The following is a 19,522-nucleotide window of genomic DNA, read 5'->3' as shown; positions in this document are numbered from 1 at the left end:
GAATTGTAGGGTGAGCACTATTGTTATGAATCAAATACCTTCTCCAACATCTAGTAAACTAATCAGCTACTCACATTGTGATTTTGAGCTTAGTTCCAGATTAACAGCCAACTCTCTAAGATCCCTGACAAAACAATTACTACATAGTATTTCATATACTATACACAGTTGGTTAGTAAGCATTCAGGCAGCCAACTAATGTTTTGATGCAAAGACCTGAGCCCAGATTAGAGAATATTACCACATTTTTCATGACCAGGGGTAGGTATGGACCTCTACAGAGTGAATCTACTAGAACTGTACTTGTTCTACTCTGAAGACAGCATTTTCATGAGTGAAAAATTGTGTCAAATCTGTATTCATGTTAAGTAAGAATATCCACTTTAGCATAGAACATGCTTATTAAGATTAGTTCTTACTAGGCAGTGGCCTCTTGCTTTTGTAATAGTTGTTTAATCATATAATTTTCTGCTTGGAGATTTTTTTTTCTCTTCATGTAAATTTTAAAATAGTGGTGATATTTTACTTTATAAGTGCAAATATTTTCTAAAAAACAAAAGCCAATGGTGGGTACATGTTATTACCATACATTTGTCGAAATTCATAGAATGTTCAACACCAAGAGAGAACACTAAAGTAAACTATGGACTTTGGGCGATAATGATGTGTCAATGCAGATTCACTACTATCACAAATGTTCTACTGGGGTGCAGGCTGTTGATAGTCAAGCAGGTTGTACATGGGGGCAGGGGAGATACTGGATATTGAAATGTCCCTTGGAACCATTTTTCCAAAAATGGTTTGTGTCATCTTGCTGCAAGGAAAGAATATATAACAAAATCATTTCAAAAATTCTGGTTTTTAATACCAAAATCATGGGACAATTCACTGTTCTTAGTAATTGCTCAGGAACAGGAGCCAACTGTTCTGAATGGACTGACATAGGAGGCTGTTTCCAAGCATGCTAATTAGGGATGTCACCTAGGGAAACTGTGTTTCTCCCTCTCAAGTCCTACACAGTTCTTTCTTTACTTGTTAAAACTGATTTGATCATGGGTTTGGAGCTTTAAAGCAAAATGTTACTACATTAGGTAAGACATGCTGTTGTGCAAGGACTTCAGGGTCACACTACTTACGCTGTGGCTGTGGATAAGGTGGTACCTGGGTGTGCATGTGACCTGGAGATGTGGGAAGCTGAGCTGTGGTCGCATTTGGATTAACATTTCCGTGCACTATGAAACCTGGCGGTGGAGGATTTTCTCCCTAGGAAATGAGAATATGATAAAAAGGAGGATTACATTTGGAACCAAAAATCTTACCAGATGGATTTATAATCTCTGAAACGGAACTGTTTATTTTTTTTTTAACTTTACTGTGTAAGAAACACTGCATTTGCACATTCTGTCTTCTTTAGAACACATTTTCTGAGCAACACATTCTAAGTGATTTAAAGATCAGACAGGTCTAAAGTATTAATTGCAATAAATGGCAACAGATGCTAATAACTTCACAAAACAGTGTCAATGATATTTATAATAAGTCACCAGGATTTTCCATCTCTACTAAATTCCATCCACACTTTGGAAATATAAGTATAAATGCCACAAGGGAACTTTCGTTTCTCTTCAATTTCTGCAATGCTCAAAAACAAAGAAGAAAGAAAAAAGAAAATCTTCAGTGAAATCAGATTTAAACCATCATTAGAACTTTAGTTGATATTTTTCTAGCTGAGGTCAATTTAGAACTGCAAAAGGAGAGGGAGAAGAAAATAAACTAATTGTCCAGAAACTTCTTGCATCCTAAAGCATTAAAATGCAATAAGCAGGCGGACAAATGGGGGAAGGGGAAATTAAGAAAAGGGGGGTAGAGAATATTTAACTATATATATATTTAAGTGAGCAGAATTCTGCTCAAAGATGAATAATGAAGGATATACCTGTGTGTCAGAGGGAGAGGCTGCAGGTGGATGGCTGGGAAGGGCGGTAGGAGTTTTGTTACTCCAGGTAGTGACAGTAGGGGCAATTCTAACCTGAATTGAACAAAGAAATACCAATCACAGAAAATAAAAAATAAAAATGTTAAAAGAAGAAAAAAAAAAAAACACCCAGAAGGCATTAACAGCCAGATGCAAAGCAAAAAATAAGAGTAGCAAGATAGCATATGTTAGTCAGGCAATTGCTTTCAAGGTAGCTGGGATTCCAAAAGAAAAACACATTCACAACAAAACAGGGAGAGGGAGGCAGTAGAAAAATCAACATGAAAACCTAAATCAAAGCATAAAAAAAAGTAGCATTCAAGTGTCAAGAATAAGGGGAAAAGCTAGTTCCTGTAAGTAGGTAAGGAAAGAAGATATTGGAGGAAAAAAGGTAATCGAGTAGAAAAGTGATTTTGAAGCATTAATAGTATTCATGCTACTATCAGATCTGTAAGCATATTGCTACAAGTTCCCTTTTCTGGATTTTATTAGAGCTGCAAAAATCGTATTAGTCCCATATCAGGCTTAGAAACATATAATCAAAGGATATTAGAGATCAATCAGTCTAATCCCCACCCATGACCACTGAGAAAACCAACACCTAGAGAAATGAAGGGGCTTCTTAAGGTCAATACAACTAGCTGGTGACAGACCTAGGACTGAATCCAGGCCTCCTGATTTCCAGGCCAGTATTTGCTGTACTACACCATGTTGCTTACCCTGGAGTCCTAAGATTTTCAAAACAAATTTTTTAAGCCACCAAAATCTTTCTGGTCAAGTACATCTTCATAGAAATTCCATGTGGAAGTGGAACTCCTACTAATCTGGCCTCCCTCTCACCCTTTTACCCTTTCCTGTAAACATTCCTTTAAAACCACAAGCTGCTGTCCTCATTTGGTACATGATAAGCTTTAATCAAGAAAATCAGTGCTTGGGGTGTCTGGGTGGCTCAGTGAGTTAAGCGTCTAACTCTTGATTTTAGCTCAGGTCATGATCTCACAGTTGTAAGATCAAGCCCCATGTTGGGCTCTGCACTGGGCATGGCTTAGGATTCTCTCTCTCTCCCTCTCTCTTTTTGCCCCTTCCTTGCTCCCGTGTGCACACATACTCTCTCTCTCTCTCTCTCTCTCTCAAAATAAACAAAAAAACAAAAAGACAAAAAAACAAAAAAGAAAATCACTGCTTAGTTTCTGAATTTGTTTTTCTTTTGTTAAAGTATTAGACTGCTAAGTCAAAGTACAATGAAAGTCTTTCAGTGTTTTTATATCTTCCCAGAAAGACAAACTCAAGGACATAGAGAGTAAATATTCTCTTTTCCCAAAGTAGAGGGTGTCTCACCTCAGTACCCTTCAAGATAGCATGACTGAACAAAAGATGCTTGGGAGTTCTAATATCAAGTTGGCCAGGCGATATTAAGAAATTCAAGCTCTGTCTTAAAACTCTGGCTTGTTGGGGCGCCTGGGTGGCGCAGTCGGTTAAGCGTCCGACTTCAGCCAGGTCACGATCTCGCGGTCCGTGAGTTCGAGCCCCGCATCAGGCTCTGGGCTGATGGCTTGGAGCCTGGAGCCTGTTTCCGATTCTGTGTCTCCCTCTCTCTCTGCCCCTCCCCCGTTCATGCTCTGTCTCTCTCTGTCCCAAAAATAAATAAAAAACGTTGAAAAAAAAAAAACAAAAAAACAACTCTGGCTTGTCACTTGATGTCTGTGCCTCTTAGTTCTTCCAGTCACTGCCTGCTTTGCCCTACCTATGTCATAGACTTTTCTCAAACTAGTAAAGTCTTCATAATAGTGGGAAACTTAATCTGCTTTGTTTACCAATGTATCAACAGACAGAATAAAGACAGGCACTCATAGAAAAGCTCTCAATAAATTATCAAATAAAGGAAAAAAATAAAAAACAGAGAATACTCTAGATAGTTACAGTTAAATCCAAATGTGATCTATTCCTGATTAAGTATTAATCAAAAGTGCAATAGACAAAAGAGCACTAATTGATCTTTTTTTTAGCTTTCCATGATTTTATATTTACTTTTGTTGCAATAGATTATAAAAAAGACCTTGTCAATTCTATCAGTAATCTGATGTATTTTAAAATGGGGAGAGGATCTGCTAACTTTGTTATCAATCAAGACCATTTATTACTTATGAAAATGTACTTTTCATTCAAGAACATGAAGGTTATCTGCGGGTCCGGAAATAAAGGTTTCTGTATGAAATAGTAAAAGACAGTAAAATGCCACATTTTATGCCACTAAATGTTGTAATTTACTTACCTACTTACTTAAAAATATCTAATCATCTTTATAACCCCCATGACCTACAATTTCATACACCTTTGGTCATTCACTAATATCCAAGTTATCCAAAAAAAGTATGTTCTGAATACTGTGTTGATACAAGAGACACAGTAAACCTGTAATAATGATTCAGAATAAAATACTCAAAATAAGAGTACCTTTTCTAAAAATATTTCATAGTATTAACCAAATCACCCACAAATTATTCCCACTACTTTACTTACAGCTTGTCAGATGAATCAAGTTGAAGCAGTTTCAAGAACAGATGTACATGTGTATGGGTAGTTTGAATGATGGGGAAATAAAAAATCTCCCCAGAGAGCTTAAATTAATTTATATCGAAAATATAATCTGTTTGACCAGATTAAAGTGATAATTAAAAAAAAAAAAAAGCAGACCAGGGGCACCTGGCTGGCTCAATGGAAAGAGCATGTGACTCTAGATCTCGGAGTCGTGAGTTTGAGCCCCACCCATGTTTGGTGCAGAGATTACTTAAAAAAATAAATAAATAACTTAAAAAAAATAAAAAATAAAAAGAAAAAGAACAGACCATCACTTTCAAGAATACAAAAAGAAAAACTATTAAAACATTATGTTGTCTAACTAGACAACTAGACTTATCATAGCAGATTAAGGTCTCTTACCCAACAAATTTTTGAACAGAAATATATAAATGTTCCTACTTAATCTGGACCATATCACTCACATGGGGATAATATTGTTGAGCTGGAACTCTTGACATCTGTGTGTGGCCAGCCATTGGTCCAGGCCTGCCCTTAGGCAGCTGCTGCCTCTCATAAGGAATTTTAGATGATTCCTGTCCTGGTACAGGCTGTCCTTGTGCTCTACAAAGTCTGTCACGAAGCTGCACAATATTTGGCTATAACAAGCAATGGAAGAAAATAAAGCAGAATGTTAGAACTCACTGAACTATATGACAGCATGTTGCTTTTCTTAAAGTAAGCTTGATCGGTCATATGCTCCTTGTAGAAGACAGCAACTTCAAAATTGTTTATTTTTACATAGAGAATGTTCTTTAAAAGTCAAAAGGAAACATGAAGAATAATATACAGAAAATGTATGTGGTTGGGGTGCCTGGTCAGCTCAGTCGGTTAATCATCTGACTTCGGCTCAGGTCATGGTCTCACAGTTTGTGAGTTCAAGCCTTGCGTCGGGCTCTACACTGACAGTGCCGAGCCTGCTTAGGATTTTCTCTCTCACTCTCTTTCTGCCCCTCTCCTGCTTGTGTGCATGCACATACTCTCTCGCAAAATAAATAAACTTTAAAAAAAAGAAAAAAAAAAGAAAAAATGTATGTGGTTATAAATAGTATTGAAGATAAAGAGTTTAATACTGAGGCTACAAGATCTAAAGGTCTTAGATTAGTTAGTCTTAAAGGGTCTTATAACTCACTATTAAAGGGGTGTTTATTTATTTTTGGGACAGAGAGAGACAGAGCATGAACGGGGGAGGGGCAGAGAGAGAGAGGGAGACACAGAATCGGAAACAGGCTCCAGGCTCCGAGCCATCAGCCCAGAGCCCGACGCGGGGCTCGAACTCACGGACCGCGAGATCGTGACCTGGCTGAAGTCGGACGCTTAACCGACTGCACCACCCAGGCGCCCCTAAAGGGGTGTTTAAAAAGTCATAAAATAATTATGCCAAGGTCATCATAAAGTCTATTTCTATTCTACCTAATATTCTCACAGATAAAATCGAAAGATACAACATGTAAATGTGTTTCAAAACCAACTAGAGTCAAACCTCCATAATGCTGGAACATAGACTTAAGTGTTTTTACTCAATGAAACTACTCAATGAAATTTACTGATAATTCCCTACAAGAGACAAAATACTGAAAACAATTAACTAAAAAAATCCATCAAAAACAAAATAAAGTTTATAATAAAAAGCATAGAAACAAGAAAATATCTTCAAGGCTCAAAATTAAGCTCTGTCACACACATAATATAGATACAAACATCCTACTTGTGGATAACTGTCCTCAAACCTCTCCCTGATTTCTACCCATGCTTCATTATTAAATTTAGGTTGCCCTCTTCTGTGATTCCACTGCACTACTACCTCTATCATAGTTATGTATCACTTTTGGAAAACTCCCTTAGGAAAAGAATCTTGGCAATCGTGTCCATCATTATATTGTCAGTCACTTACTTAATTCCATTGCATTGAAAAAGCCCAATTTAATGCATACCAAATAATCAGAAATGTCATTCTCCCCGCCTTGAGTATTTTAAAAATATACTTGTCTGCAGACAGTATCAGACTGAAATGGTATACAGAATGAACTTCTTCACTAATATCTATGTCTATGTCTAGCATTTGTGGGAATTTTAAAACTACAACCCCAATTATTTAAGTATTAATATTCATAGCTTTCTTTTTTTTTTTTTTTTTTTTTTTCAACGTTTTTTTATTTATTTTTGGGACAGAGAGAGACAGAGCATGAACGGGGGAGGGGCAGAGAGAGAGGGAGACACAGAATCGGAAACAGGCTCCAGGCTCCGAGCCATCGGCCCAGAGCCCGACGCGGGGCTCGAACTCACGGGCCGCGAGATCGTGACCTGGCTGAAGTCGGACGCTTAACCGACTGCGCCACCCAGGCGCCCCTTCATAGCTTTCTAACACAGAAGATTCCTACAAAGAACCATGTACAAAGAATCAGCATTTGGCTCAAGAAATTAGAAGTTGGTCCTTTTCCATTTTTTCCCTCAAATACTATGCCCATCAGTACAAAGGGATCTATCGTACTACAAGAGCATCCTATCTCTCCAATACCGTCTGGGTACACCTAAAATGATGCTTGAATAATTGTCAGTAACATTCACTTATGGTCAGATGACAGAAATTCAATTGTTCCAAAACATTCTACTTACCAATATTCTTATGTTTAACACTAAGTGCTACCCACTGGACTCACCTTATTCACACATTAAAAGAAGAGAAATGGTCAATTCTAATTACCTGGTTGGTGTTTTCGGGAAGAAAAGCCAAGGCTGCAGCAATACTGCCTTGGGCTGCCAACAAATTAGCATACTGACTCATCTTCTCAGCCAAAAGAACTCCTACAGTATTGGTGTCCATGGCTTGGGTGAGTTGTACAGCTTTTCGCAGGATGACAACTTTCTCAATAAGATCCTAAGTGAGGAGAAGAAGGGAGAGAGAAGGGCAAGCAAAAAAAAATTACCAAGATGTGTATGCAAGAGAGCAGGAATGAAGAGATACTAAGATTTCTAAAATCTCCTAAAAGTATATCTTATTATCCTCTCTCTTAAAAACTTCTGCAACAGCTGTCCACCATTCACGTAAACTGAAAAAGTAAGGAGGAAGAAAGTACCTTATCATGGTTAGGGCATAGGTTATTTCCTTCTCCTAAATATCCTTAAACTGCCAGATACTTGTCTTGTGAGCTTAAAGTAGGCAAGCATCCAAAGTGAAAGTGATCAGCAGATAAATGTCCAAAGGCAGAAACTGGGTTCCAGCAGGTATAGAAGAAACTGACTGAAAACATCATACTACCTATACTATAAAAACACTACTACTAAGAGGTGACCTCCAATGAGCTTACTATTTCAACCCCAAATTTTTCACATTGCTCTTCAATACCAATTATTTCAACAATGGGAAGCCTCAAGTATAAAGCACAAGAATATCCCATCTATCGGCCCTTCAAAAGTACACAGATCCAGAAGTGTAAAACAAGTGTGCTTTCTCTCAAAAGCACTTAGGAAAACAGTGATTTCCTACCAGATTTTCAGTTTTAATAAAGTGATCTTTAAAGTTACAACTGTACTGAGAAAATCTCTTTCCAGAGCGAAAAAGAAATACCTGAATGAAATATTATGAGACTCTGATTAAATGCTTAGAAAAAAAAATCTAAATACTGTATACAGTTACTCCATGCCTGAAAATAGTCCCCATATTTTTTACTCCCCCTCTTGTCCAGTTTTAGTGCTACATAGGATTCCATTTACCTCTTACTTTCATTTTCCCTTAATCATGACGATTAAGGTTCTCTATTGGTACTGGGAAGGTCTCCCATTCCTTACCCCACATTGCCTCTTTCCTTGCCCAAGGCAGATAGGGTCACCAGAGGCAGGGAGAGAAGCATGGGGGAAAAGACGTACACTCTAGGACTGTTTTCATGCTCTTGCCACCTGCTTCTTCCAATAAACTACCAAATCACAACCTTGATTTCACAAGCAGTTGCAACTCCATTTTACTATCCCATCATCTCATACTTTGCCCCACCAAATATGCTACAAATACACATAAGTTATCCAGCAAAAGAACTTCTAAAACATAGGTAACTAAGGTGAAAGCAATGAACTTCTGGAACAAGTCAATTTCTAGAATAGAAGTAGGGTGAAAGACAACACTAGAAAGTAAGCACCCCTTGTTTCAAAGATACTAACCTGAAGGGACAAAGGACTGCTTCCATCTTGAGCTTTAGTCCAACATGCAACTAGTTTCTCTACATTCCCTGCACAGATATAGCAGAGACATGCCTGAGTCTGCAGGAGGATATCACCTTCACTTTCAAGCCTGGTTCCCAAAAGATCTACCGATCAAGAGGAAAACAAAATAAGATTATACTCAAGGCAATCTGAACATGAAGTCGTAAGTAAGCCAATAATATTTTCAGAAGTATGAATTAAACTTCACAACCAATGAGTAGCAGATAGAAACAAAATCAGTTATGTAAATGCTCAGTAAGTATTTATTTATTAAATGAATGGAAGTGCGTGACAAATTGTATGTAAGGAATGACTTCTCAAGATTCTATATACCTAGTTGCAGAATGAATTTCCCTGAATTACATTAAAAAATAATAAATGGAAAGGACATTTGAACAGAAAAATCCTAATGAACATTTAACTCCATTTCAACATGTCAGATATTTGTGTAAATAGATGAAATATGGCACATTTGAAATGAACATCAATGGTAGGTAGGACTACAATAAAACACTTATGATAATAAAGTTAATATCTTGTAACTTTCATATTCTCATAATACTTTCAAGGTAGCAAATGGTTGGTTGTTCTGATACTAGCACTCTGAAGCTTCTGTTCTTACAAGTAAGGAGTATCATTCCTTAGCCACCAGTCTAGTCACAGCCTTTAACAGTGATTTATAATTTCCAATCAAATGTTATAATTACTAATTTTATCCAGTTAAAATTTATTAACTGAAAGCTAATTATGTGTAATTTTACATATAATAGACTAACTAAGGCTTAGAAAGTGATTTTTCCGAGGTCATAAAACTAGTAAGTGGCAGAGGCAAGACTCTAGGTCCGGTCTGCTGGAAACCAAAACTGTTAAGAAATATTATTAAAAGTAATGACTAGATATGGAGAAGTAATGTTAATAATTCTAAGAAAAGTATCCAAATGGGAACTTCTTTTTCTTATCTATGATTAGCTGGTTTGCAAACATTTCTAATAATATATTACTAATTTTATATAAAATATACGATGCCATATACATTGTATAAATATAAGGCTCATTTTCTTACCACAAAGGGCTGAAAACTCATCTGGTTTAGCATAAGTCAATACTGCAGCTAAAGCCTCTCTCCAATTTTTAAGGTCACAAGACTCAACAATTTCTTTCCAGTTCTTCATCACCACTGCAGTAATTAGCTTAAGAAAGGAAAATAAAGGAGAATTAAAAATCTCTGGTATATTAGAAAAATTACCTCTGGCTAATCAATCATATCTTTTAAACCTATTATTCACAGTATTTCATGCAGAATAAAGCAGCAACAAAGTGAAGAGTATCCCTGAACCAACAGACATAAAAAAGATGGTTATTATTTTTCCTCAAAAAAAAAAAAAAAAAAAAAAAATCCAAACAAGTCCCATCACACAAACATTTTTTGTAATGTAAATATGCTGAGAAGGAGGGGTGCCAGGCTGACTCAGTTGGAGGAGCATGCGACTCTTGATCTTGGCGTAGTGAGTTCAAACCCCATGTTTGGTGTAGAGATTACTTAAAAATAAATAAATAAACTTAAAAAAATATGCTGAGAAGGAAAAGTATAGGGTATTATCAAAACATTAACAGGAAGGCATGACCTGCTCTGATGGATAAGAAAAAATGTTTTGAGTACACGTGAGATATGAAGTCAGAATTAACTTCATCAAGGTCGAGAAAGAGAAGATGGCGGCAGAGTAGGAAGACCCTAGGCTCACCTCATCCCACAAATACAATTGGATAACTATCCAATCATCCTAAATACTCCAATTTGATGGAAGAATTAGAATTTAAAAATTAAAATATTTACCTTTAAATTTTTCTATGTTCTAACTTTTCTATAATAAAAATATGAAAAGTACTTTTCATTAAAAAATTATATACATAAAGTACAAAAAATAAAAATAACACCGCCAAACTATCAATAATAACTATTTCTGGTTCAAGGAACTATGAGTGTTTTGTTTTGTTTTGTTTTGTTAACTGTTTTCTGCATATCAATTATCTATTCTAAGAATGTATTGCTTTTATACTCAGAACAGTGTTATAGTTTATTTTTAAAACAACATACCCTGGTAATTTTGCTTTGGGATTTTGCAAAGTATTTTTTCTGGGTTCGAGCCAAGAGTTCTTGTCCACCTGCTATGGCCAATATAATGGCATCAGCCATGCGGTTATCATGTAAACAAAGGTCAACAGCACTCTCAAAGTTACCCGTCAGCAAAGCCTGAGTAATTAAACCATCAATATCTGCAATAAGGAAATACACCCAAGTTAAAAAAAGGTTTTGTTAAAAGAAAAAATCTTATACATATCAACTTTTACATGCAAACAAAGGAGAAAACAATGCTAAAATCTGAATATTACTAGCGGATCAATTTCTATGGAAATATATTGAGATGCATGTAAGTAAAATCAGGTAAAATAACACATTTTCAGATTGCTTAAACTGGAATAATAGAGATCATTACACAGTTTCTATTACATTGATGTCAGAACATCTATCTCCAAGAGACTGATTACATATACGAATTTTTTTTTTTTTAACTTTTATTTATTTTTGAGACAGAGAGAGAGCATGAACGGGGGAGAGTCAGAGAGAGAGGGAGACACAGAATCTGAAACAGGCTCCAGGCTCTCCAGCACAGAGCGTGATGTGGGGCTCGAACTCACAGACCGCGAGATCATGACCTGAGCCTAAGTCAGATGCTTAACCGATGGAGCCACCCAGGTGCCCCCTGATTACATATACTAAATAACTGGGTTCTTCTTTTCAACCCTCTACCACTTGTCACAAAACATTTGTAACTTAAATTTAGGGACTATTTGTTTTCAAATAGGTAAAAATAAAAATGAAATAAGTACTTACCACCACTGATGGAGATGTTAAATGTTCTTCCTGCTGGTGGTAGGAATTCAGATTCTTGTTTTCCCTCTTTAATGCACTAAAAGATGGAAAGGGCAGCAATTTAGCCACAGTGAAACTGTGGAGAAATTTACTGGCAAAACAAAATTTATATATTTAATATATATATATATATATATATATATATATATACACACACACATATATATTTCACCTACTGACTAGATGACATGAGCAGTTATTCCAGAAAAGTTCTCAGATCTAAGACTTTCCTGAGTATTAACTGCCATTATACAATCATAAATAAAATCCAAAGTCATCAGGAATAATGTTAAACAAACTATAAGTGTACATATCCATTACTGGTAGCTCAGAAATTATTGAAGAATGTTTGTTTTTACTTCAAATAAGAGGAGTTTGAAACAAGCAAAATACACGTGTTTTTAATTTTACCATATTTAGACTGTTAAAACAACTCTGCTTCTACACATCTACAATTTTCTATGTCTAAAAACTTCTGTCCATTAGGTTTAGTTATAAGGTATTTTTGTTTTAATTGAATCAGTTATGAAAGAAAAAATCACTTGGTGCCCTTATACAAATGCTATATAAAAGACTGTATGAATATACTCAAATTCAATTATAGACTTTGTATTCTCTTAAATTAGTCATACCTGCCATAGCAGGTTGGTCTGGTAAAAAGATACACACAGTTCTGTTATAAATTTCTGAAACTACTTATCAGTATATTTTCTTTCTTTAGAAGAAAAGAAACATAACGAAGGCATATTGCTGGCAAATAGTTTAAATGCTTTCTCTTCTATGCATAAAAAGTCACAAGAAGACAAAAATAAAATATATTAAAGAAATCACAGAGAAAAATTTAAAGAAAAAGATAGCTGTCTTGCAGGAGATAAAATAGCTATCTTCTGTGTGTGTTACCTATACATCTGAATGTAAACACCTAGTATTCAAATTCAGGGGCATTTTTGGATTGGGGAATTTTATTGCAGAGCACAGCACAGCATCATCAATGCTTAATTAGTTAATACTATTACAGAAGAATAGCTAAAACCTTAACTCTTTCCCTAATTACAGGGAAGCATTTTAGAACTTTAAAACAAAAACATTTTAGAGCTTAAATTATTCCTATTAATAAATCAGATACTGATCTGATTATATTCACTAACTTACAAAAAAACCCTTTTTTTAACTCACAATTTTTCAAATTTGCCTTCTAGGAAAACAATAAAATCTATTTATTGACTTCTGAAATGTAAATAATGGTGAAAAAAGCAGTTGATTACATATTGAGTATTTTCAATGTGTAAACTACTATGTCTGATAAACAAATAGCATCATCAAGGTAAAGGAGATGATCCTATCTCCTTAAACTTTTTTTGAATACTCCAAAAGTACACACTGGTGACTATCGTTTTGTTATGTGCATATTATTCTGATCTATTCATTCATAAGTGTATTTCCAAATGGCCTTCTATTTGATAATACATAGTTAGTCTAGTTGTACATAAATGAAAGTACATTTCTTCAAGGTATCCTACAATTCTGTATAGGTATTCCCAAAATTGGTTCAAAGTTTTACTAAGATTTTACACATATTCTTTATTTTCAGATTAAATAAATGTCAGAAGATCTACTTCTAAGGAAAGCTGTTTTTTTAACAATGTTCTTGTAAAAGTCTAAATTTACTGATGAATTACTCTTGTAACTTAGCAAAGGATTGTAAGAGACATTCCAGTCAAGGTATCTCTATACCACAAAGAACAATGAAAAAGTCAAAGATGAGATGAGAAACAAGAACATGTTGATTAATTAATTGTCCAAGATGAAATATAATTAGAAAGCAAGAAAAGTACAGAATTATTTAGTAGTAGTTAAAAAAAAACCCAGAAAAACAAAAGGAAAAAAATTAATGATACAACTCTGTGTTCAAGGACTCTTTTTAACTGGTTATAAAAATTGTCAACTACAACTCATGACACGTTTATCATGTCAATCAAAAAATCATGACAGTTCAAATTAGTGAAAATTTCTATACCTGGATTCAAAGTTCAAGACTAATCTAGAAGCCTTTGTTTCTCACTAATCGTAGGTCCTAAATATTAATGTGTCAAGAAAAAACATAAACTTTACATGCAATGCATTGTGGATTTCTGAGCAACATCTCTTTTCATTGTGACATGCTGATATCCATCTGACCGAATTAAGTCAATCTCATGTCAACCGTTAATTTTAAGACATATAATCCAGAAGCTAGGTCAGAGGACTAAAGATTTCACTGATGACAGTTCTGTCAAACTAGTAAATAGACTCCTACCCCAAAAATCTCTAAGAAAACAGTATCTCCCAATTTCATTCTGGCACAAGTAGTCAAGCAAATTTTCCATATTTCAATGTGAGATAAACAAATACAACATACTTTACCAATGTAATTAAAAAGGAAAAAAATAAGTACCTCTCCCAAGAGCTGCTCTTCAGCAGCAGGGCTCTCCTCCCCATCACTCTGTGCTACTTGGTCAGAATCTTTAAGAGCCTTTGGTACACAAAACAATTACAGAGGAAGTTGAAGGACGTAGCATTAAAAGAATATTAGTGAACAAGCAAGACAAAAGACCAAACCAACAAAATTCAGAGCTAGTTTAATCATAAGAAGCAACACTAAGTAAATTTATTTAAGAAACACTAATAGAGGAAAAGCAAAGAGCCATGACTGCTAAGACTTTCCTTTCTCCCTCTCCCCCCACCCCCCATCAAATGTCCCTTGGGAACAGAGATCTTAACCTTAAGTATCTGAGCAGCCACTGATATTGTTTGCCCTCTTTCGCAAAATTCAAATATTGTCAAGAGAAAGGAATGCTCTATCAGCTAAACTTATACTATTTTAAAATGATAGTTATTCACTTATTAAAATATCTACAATCAGCATGTATTTTTACACTGTAAAGCAATAAAAAAGACACATGTCTTAAATTACATTTCCTTCTTTGTTATGACCTAAACCAAATTTTTGGAAGGTAGCTATTTTTAAAGGCCTTCTTACCACATCGGGTTCATCCACTTTGTTCAAGGCCAAAGCAATCTGAAATAAAAACAACAACTCACCTACTACATGGAATTCTATTTCAATGCATGTAACAAATGCTCACCTCTTTCTCCATTTTCATTGGCAAAATCCACAAAAATTCAGATCAAGGATGGTGTGTTTAAAAGAATAAAATCTGCTATTCGATCACAAACCTAACCTCAAAACAAGCATGTTTTCTTTTACTTTGTTTTAAATAACTATAATTAATTTAAAAAAATTTCTTCAGGCACTCACTATGGGAAGAACTGCTATTACAAGTATTTTGACAAACAGGTTCTATTTCTTCATTTTTGCTATCGGGCATTCAGCAAAACTTTTTTTTTTTTTAATGTTTATTTATTTTTGACAGAGAGAGAGAGAGAGAGAGAGAGAGAGAGAGAGAGACAGAGCATGAGCGGGGGAGGGGCAGAGAGAGAGGGAGACACAGAATCTAAAGCAGGCTCCAGGCTCTGAGCTGTCAGCACAGAGCCCGACGCGGGGCTCGAACTCACGGACCATGAGATCATGACCTGGGCCAAAGTCGGACACTCAACCGACTAAGCCACCCAGACGTCCCCAAAACTTTCATATTAATCTCTTACAAACCTACAAGTTATAGCACCAAGAAGTTCAGACTAATAATAAAATTAAATATAAAAAATATCTAAAGGATTGAGCAAAGACACACAGCCAATAAGCGGCAGAGCTGTGATGTGACATCGAAGGGTCACGAATCTTCATGGTGCTGAGTATCGCTCAGAGTGTGTAGTATCTAAGCTGTACCATATATGCAACAACTCTGCAATGCTATAGAAAACTTTAGACACTCTGAAAGAACAACAAAGGGCTAATACAAATTACACAAAGAATCTAAAATATTTCCTTCAAGGTTTTCAAAGTCAGAGTGTTTTTCATGCTGTTCATGTCAATATTGTGGAATGAATAATAATTAAGCCCCTCTTTGAGAAGAAGACTGAAAAACTGGAATAGGACTTTCTTTTTATTTACTTTCTTTTTATTTATTTTTTTAATGTTTTATTTTTAAGACAGAGAGAGGGAGGGAGGGAGGGAGAGAGAGAGAGAAAGGGAGAGAGAGGATCCAAAGCAGCTTTGCACTGTCAGCACAGGGCCCGATGTGGGGCTCAAACTCATGAACTCACGAGATCATGACCTGAGCTGAAGTCAGACGATTAATTGACTGAGCCACCCAGGTGCCCCAGGACTTTCTCTTTTTAAAAGGGAATCTTTTTATTAAGCAATTATTATTAAGCTGAATATTAAGCTAATCAATCAGACTTTTGTTTATTCAGGTTCAGTACAATAAATTGCCCTTGTTCCAAAATATTTACTACTTACTTGTCAGCTGAACCAACTCAATACAGAGTTTGGGAACGTGGGCTAAGGCATAAACAGTGAGGGTAGAAAATTGTGGTAACTTCAAACAGTACTCTCTTCTTTATTACTTAAGCTGTAGTGAACATGGGGTGATCTCTAACAATTTCCCCTTTTTCTTTTCCTCCAAGGCCACTGGTTACATACCCTCTTAAAATCTAAGTGTTACTTCCAGTGTTTGAAGTTCAGAGCCTCTTATCTTCCAAGGCCCAATTCTACCCGATACAACACAGCTCATTAAGTCAAGTTTGAATTATAGATGGTTCTGGCAGCTTTTAAATCCAGGTACAAGGTAAGGTTACATATTTAATAATATGTATTTAGAACTTTGGCAACCAAACACAAATTCTTATTAAATATATATCGAATGATTTGAGGTTATCTGTGTAGAAGTTTATAAAACAGAACACCTATGCTACATAAATGTTTACTTTTATAAGCACAGCCTTTTAACCTTTCCCAGAAATTTACCTTCTTTCCTAGGTCTTCTTTTCTGTATCCTAGAAGTTCCAGGTATTTTCCCCGAGAATCATCCTCAAAGTTTACCTTTAAAAAGACATAGTCTTGAAATAAAGACCTGCATTTAAATTTTCAATTAACTGATCAAATTCCAAGTAGAATTATTAAAAATCATCAAAAATAAAGTCTACTGTATCAAGGAAAGTTTTCTATATCTACTATATAGAAGACTACTGAAAGAATCTCCAAAATATTTTTTAAATATCAAGTATACCAGTAATTAATTATCCTTGTTGAATAAAGCTTACTTTTATTTTTTAAGTAAACCCTATGCCTACTGTGGGGCTTGAACTCATGACCCCAAGATCAAGAGTCAAATGCTCTGCTGACAGAACCAGCCAGGCACTCCAAAGTTTAAACTATAATTTTTGTTAAGTACAAACTAAGTCACGTCCAATGGTTATATGCATGCAGAACCCAACACTATGGGGAACACTCAATGTCCTAAAACTCTCTCCCCAAATTCATAATTACAAGATATGAAATTCTATAATTTTAGAAGTTAACCTTGTTATATTCAAGATCTCTTTGGAAAATTCGGTATTAAGAAACAGACATTCCACTGGAGGCAAAATGACCAACCAAAAACTCTATTTTCTATTGTCTTAAATGCAATGCAGTAAAAGGAATGAGAAATGCCTCCAACCTCTCTCCCCTGTAGCTTTTCCCTCTTTTCCCATTTTCCTTAACTGGATCTACTATAGAAATTATTCTATGTTTCTATTATACTAAACTCTATGTTATTAATTTTAAAATAGATCTGCTGAACATTATGTCTCTCTCACTTAAATATAACTATTATGTCATTTTTTACTTATTAAAAGAAGTACTTCATATTAGGCTTTTCAAAGCAGAGAAGGAAGAACTCTTGACATAAAAATATGGTTGTGTGCTCTTCATGTTTCTTTAATTTCATCAAGAAGCTCATGAAATCACAATCTTGCAATAATTTCTTTATTAAGACATATTTTGAATATATTGGGAATAAATTTGCAGATAATGAAATAGTTTTAATGCCAACTTTACCTTCAAAAAGGACCATACGTTTTTTTCAAACTCAGTCTGAGAAGCATCAATTTTTTTCTGACAATAACTGACAAATCCTTGTGACTGCACAACCTGCTGAAGTTGGTCCGATCGGCTGAGGAATTCCTTTTCTGTTACAACCTGACTGATGAACACAGGGCGTGGCTGCTGCTGCTGCTCAGCTCCCTGCTGAGACTGCATTCTGACATTCTCAAAGGTAACCAGTTTGCCTCCAAACTAGAAAAGAACAAATGAACAAAGTCACTCTCAACCACAAGGATAAGGCCAAAACTTGCACTTACTGTAAAACCTACTAACGGAAAGAACTATGGTTTTAAAATCTATCACTCTGGATAAAGTTAGCTGATACAGTATCCCATACTCCACTGTCTGAACTTGATCTTCAATTACTATTCTTATTACCTACTACCTTCTAGATAAAATGTACTATTTACTGTGCCCCATAATTTCTCACCTACTTGTTTACACCAACTTCTACATACTCAATGTTACTTCTCTTCAAGGCCTGGGCAAATGTCACCTCTCCCACCTCAGATGTCCTCAATATATCATAGATCTCTTTTTTTTTCTTCTTCCAAAAATGTGGAAGCTTCACAAATCTGTGTGTCATCCTTGCACAGGGGCCATGCTAATCTTCTCTGCATCGTTCCAATTTTATCATATGTGCTGCCCAAGCGAGCACTATAGACCTCTTTTGACTCAACTATTAGCTATATGTATTTGCCTCACCTTCTGTCCTAGGCTCTAAGTTTTAAAGGGTGGCAGAATATGCCCCTCCAAAATATGCCATTTGGCATAAGGATTATTTGGAGCTAAAGACTACTTGAAAGACAGCAGGAAAGAAAGGCACCCTGACCTGCTTTTTTTTTTTTTTTTTAAATATTTATTTATTTTGAGAGAGAGAGAGAAAAAGAGAATGTCCCTGGGGAGGGACAGAGAAAGAGAAAGAAAGACAGAGACAGAGACAGAGGGAGAGAGGGGGGAGAGAGAGAGGGACAGAGAGAGGGGGAGAGAGAGAGAGAGAGAGAGAGAGAGGATCCCAAGCAGATTCTACACTGTCAGCGTGGACCCTGACTCGGGGGTTGGAACTCACGAACCACAAGATCATGACTTGAGCTGATATCAAGAGTTGGACGCTTAACTGGCTGAGCCATCCAGGTGCCTCTGACCTCCTCTTTTCTTCCTAAAAGCAGGAGATGAAACTCCCATGTGAGAGTTGCCCTGTCTATTCCAGGGGGAAAGAAACATTCTTATCACCAGAGGTGGGAGTCAGGCTGAGAGAAATCTATACAAAGAGACTTGTTAAATGATAATTATCTCCCTTTAGTCTCTTTAAATATTTTAGGTACAACTGCCATTTTTTGTTCAACCTAGTATATAAGCACTTAGGTTTTGCCATTTGTTTGTATCTTCATTTCCCAATGAGGGCCCAGGTATACATAAAAATTTGTATGCTTTTCTCCTGTTAATTTGTCTTGTCAATTTAATTCTCAGGCCCAGGTGAAAATCCTAGGAGGGTAGATGCAAAGTTCTGCCTCTCCTCTGCTTCCAAGGAAGGTTCTGTGGTTCTGTATCTACTCAGTCTTGTATCTCCTATAGTACCTACAATACCCTGTATATAGCAAATAAACAGTTAATATCTGATTTATTTATACAAATAAATATAGGTAAGGAAGGAAGCACAGAACCAAACTTCATCCTTCATACTCAGTAATTTTTGTATAAGGATTATGGTTTTTACATAAACTTATTTTTTTTAATGTTTATATATTTTTGAGAGAGAGAGACAGAGTGAGAGTGGGATAGAGGCAGAGAGATAATAGGGGGACACAGAATCCGA

General features: G+C 35.7%; 1 protein-coding gene and 1 non-coding gene across 34 annotated transcripts in view; both read right to left on the bottom strand.

Annotated features, from left to right (window-relative positions):
- The window catches only part of SEC31A (SEC31 homolog A, COPII coat complex component), a 72,420-nt gene that overhangs the window by 20,657 nt on the left and 32,241 nt on the right, over positions 1–19,522 (bottom strand). For 11 of the 33 annotated variants that reach the window (XM_058722070.1, XM_058722041.1, XM_058722047.1 and 8 more), the window contains 12 exons: positions 17,662–17,898; positions 16,588–16,662; positions 14,701–14,739; positions 14,116–14,193; positions 11,643–11,718; positions 10,845–11,023; positions 9,813–9,939; positions 8,708–8,853; positions 7,257–7,430; positions 4,978–5,151; positions 1,937–2,029; positions 1,137–1,263 (listed from right to left, as the gene is read on the bottom strand). In XM_058722070.1, coding sequence (XP_058578053.1) covers positions 1,137–1,263; positions 1,937–2,029; positions 4,978–5,151; positions 7,257–7,430; positions 8,708–8,853; positions 9,813–9,939; positions 10,845–11,023; positions 11,643–11,718; positions 14,116–14,193; positions 14,701–14,739; positions 16,588–16,662; positions 17,662–17,898 — 1,525 coding nt within the window. The remainder of the gene's footprint in view (positions 1–1,136; positions 1,264–1,936; positions 2,030–4,977; positions 5,152–7,256; positions 7,431–8,707; positions 8,854–9,812; positions 9,940–10,844; positions 11,024–11,642; positions 11,719–14,115; positions 14,194–14,700; positions 14,740–16,587; positions 16,663–17,661; positions 17,899–19,522) is intronic. The other 22 variants (XM_058722053.1, XM_058722057.1, XM_058722063.1 and 19 more) reach the window with 7 other exon arrangements.
- Positions 18,258–18,364, bottom strand: LOC131508157 (U6 spliceosomal RNA). The gene has a single exon (XR_009259868.1). It is a non-coding gene; the product is annotated as a U6 spliceosomal RNA (small nuclear RNA).

This window comes from Neofelis nebulosa, chromosome 3 (genome assembly GCF_028018385.1).
Source record: "Neofelis nebulosa isolate mNeoNeb1 chromosome 3, mNeoNeb1.pri, whole genome shotgun sequence".
In the NCBI taxonomy this organism is placed as follows: Eukaryota; Metazoa; Chordata; class Mammalia; order Carnivora; family Felidae; genus Neofelis; species Neofelis nebulosa.
The sequence above is the reverse complement of the archived record's forward strand: the minus strand, read 5'-3'. Positions and strand labels throughout refer to the sequence as shown.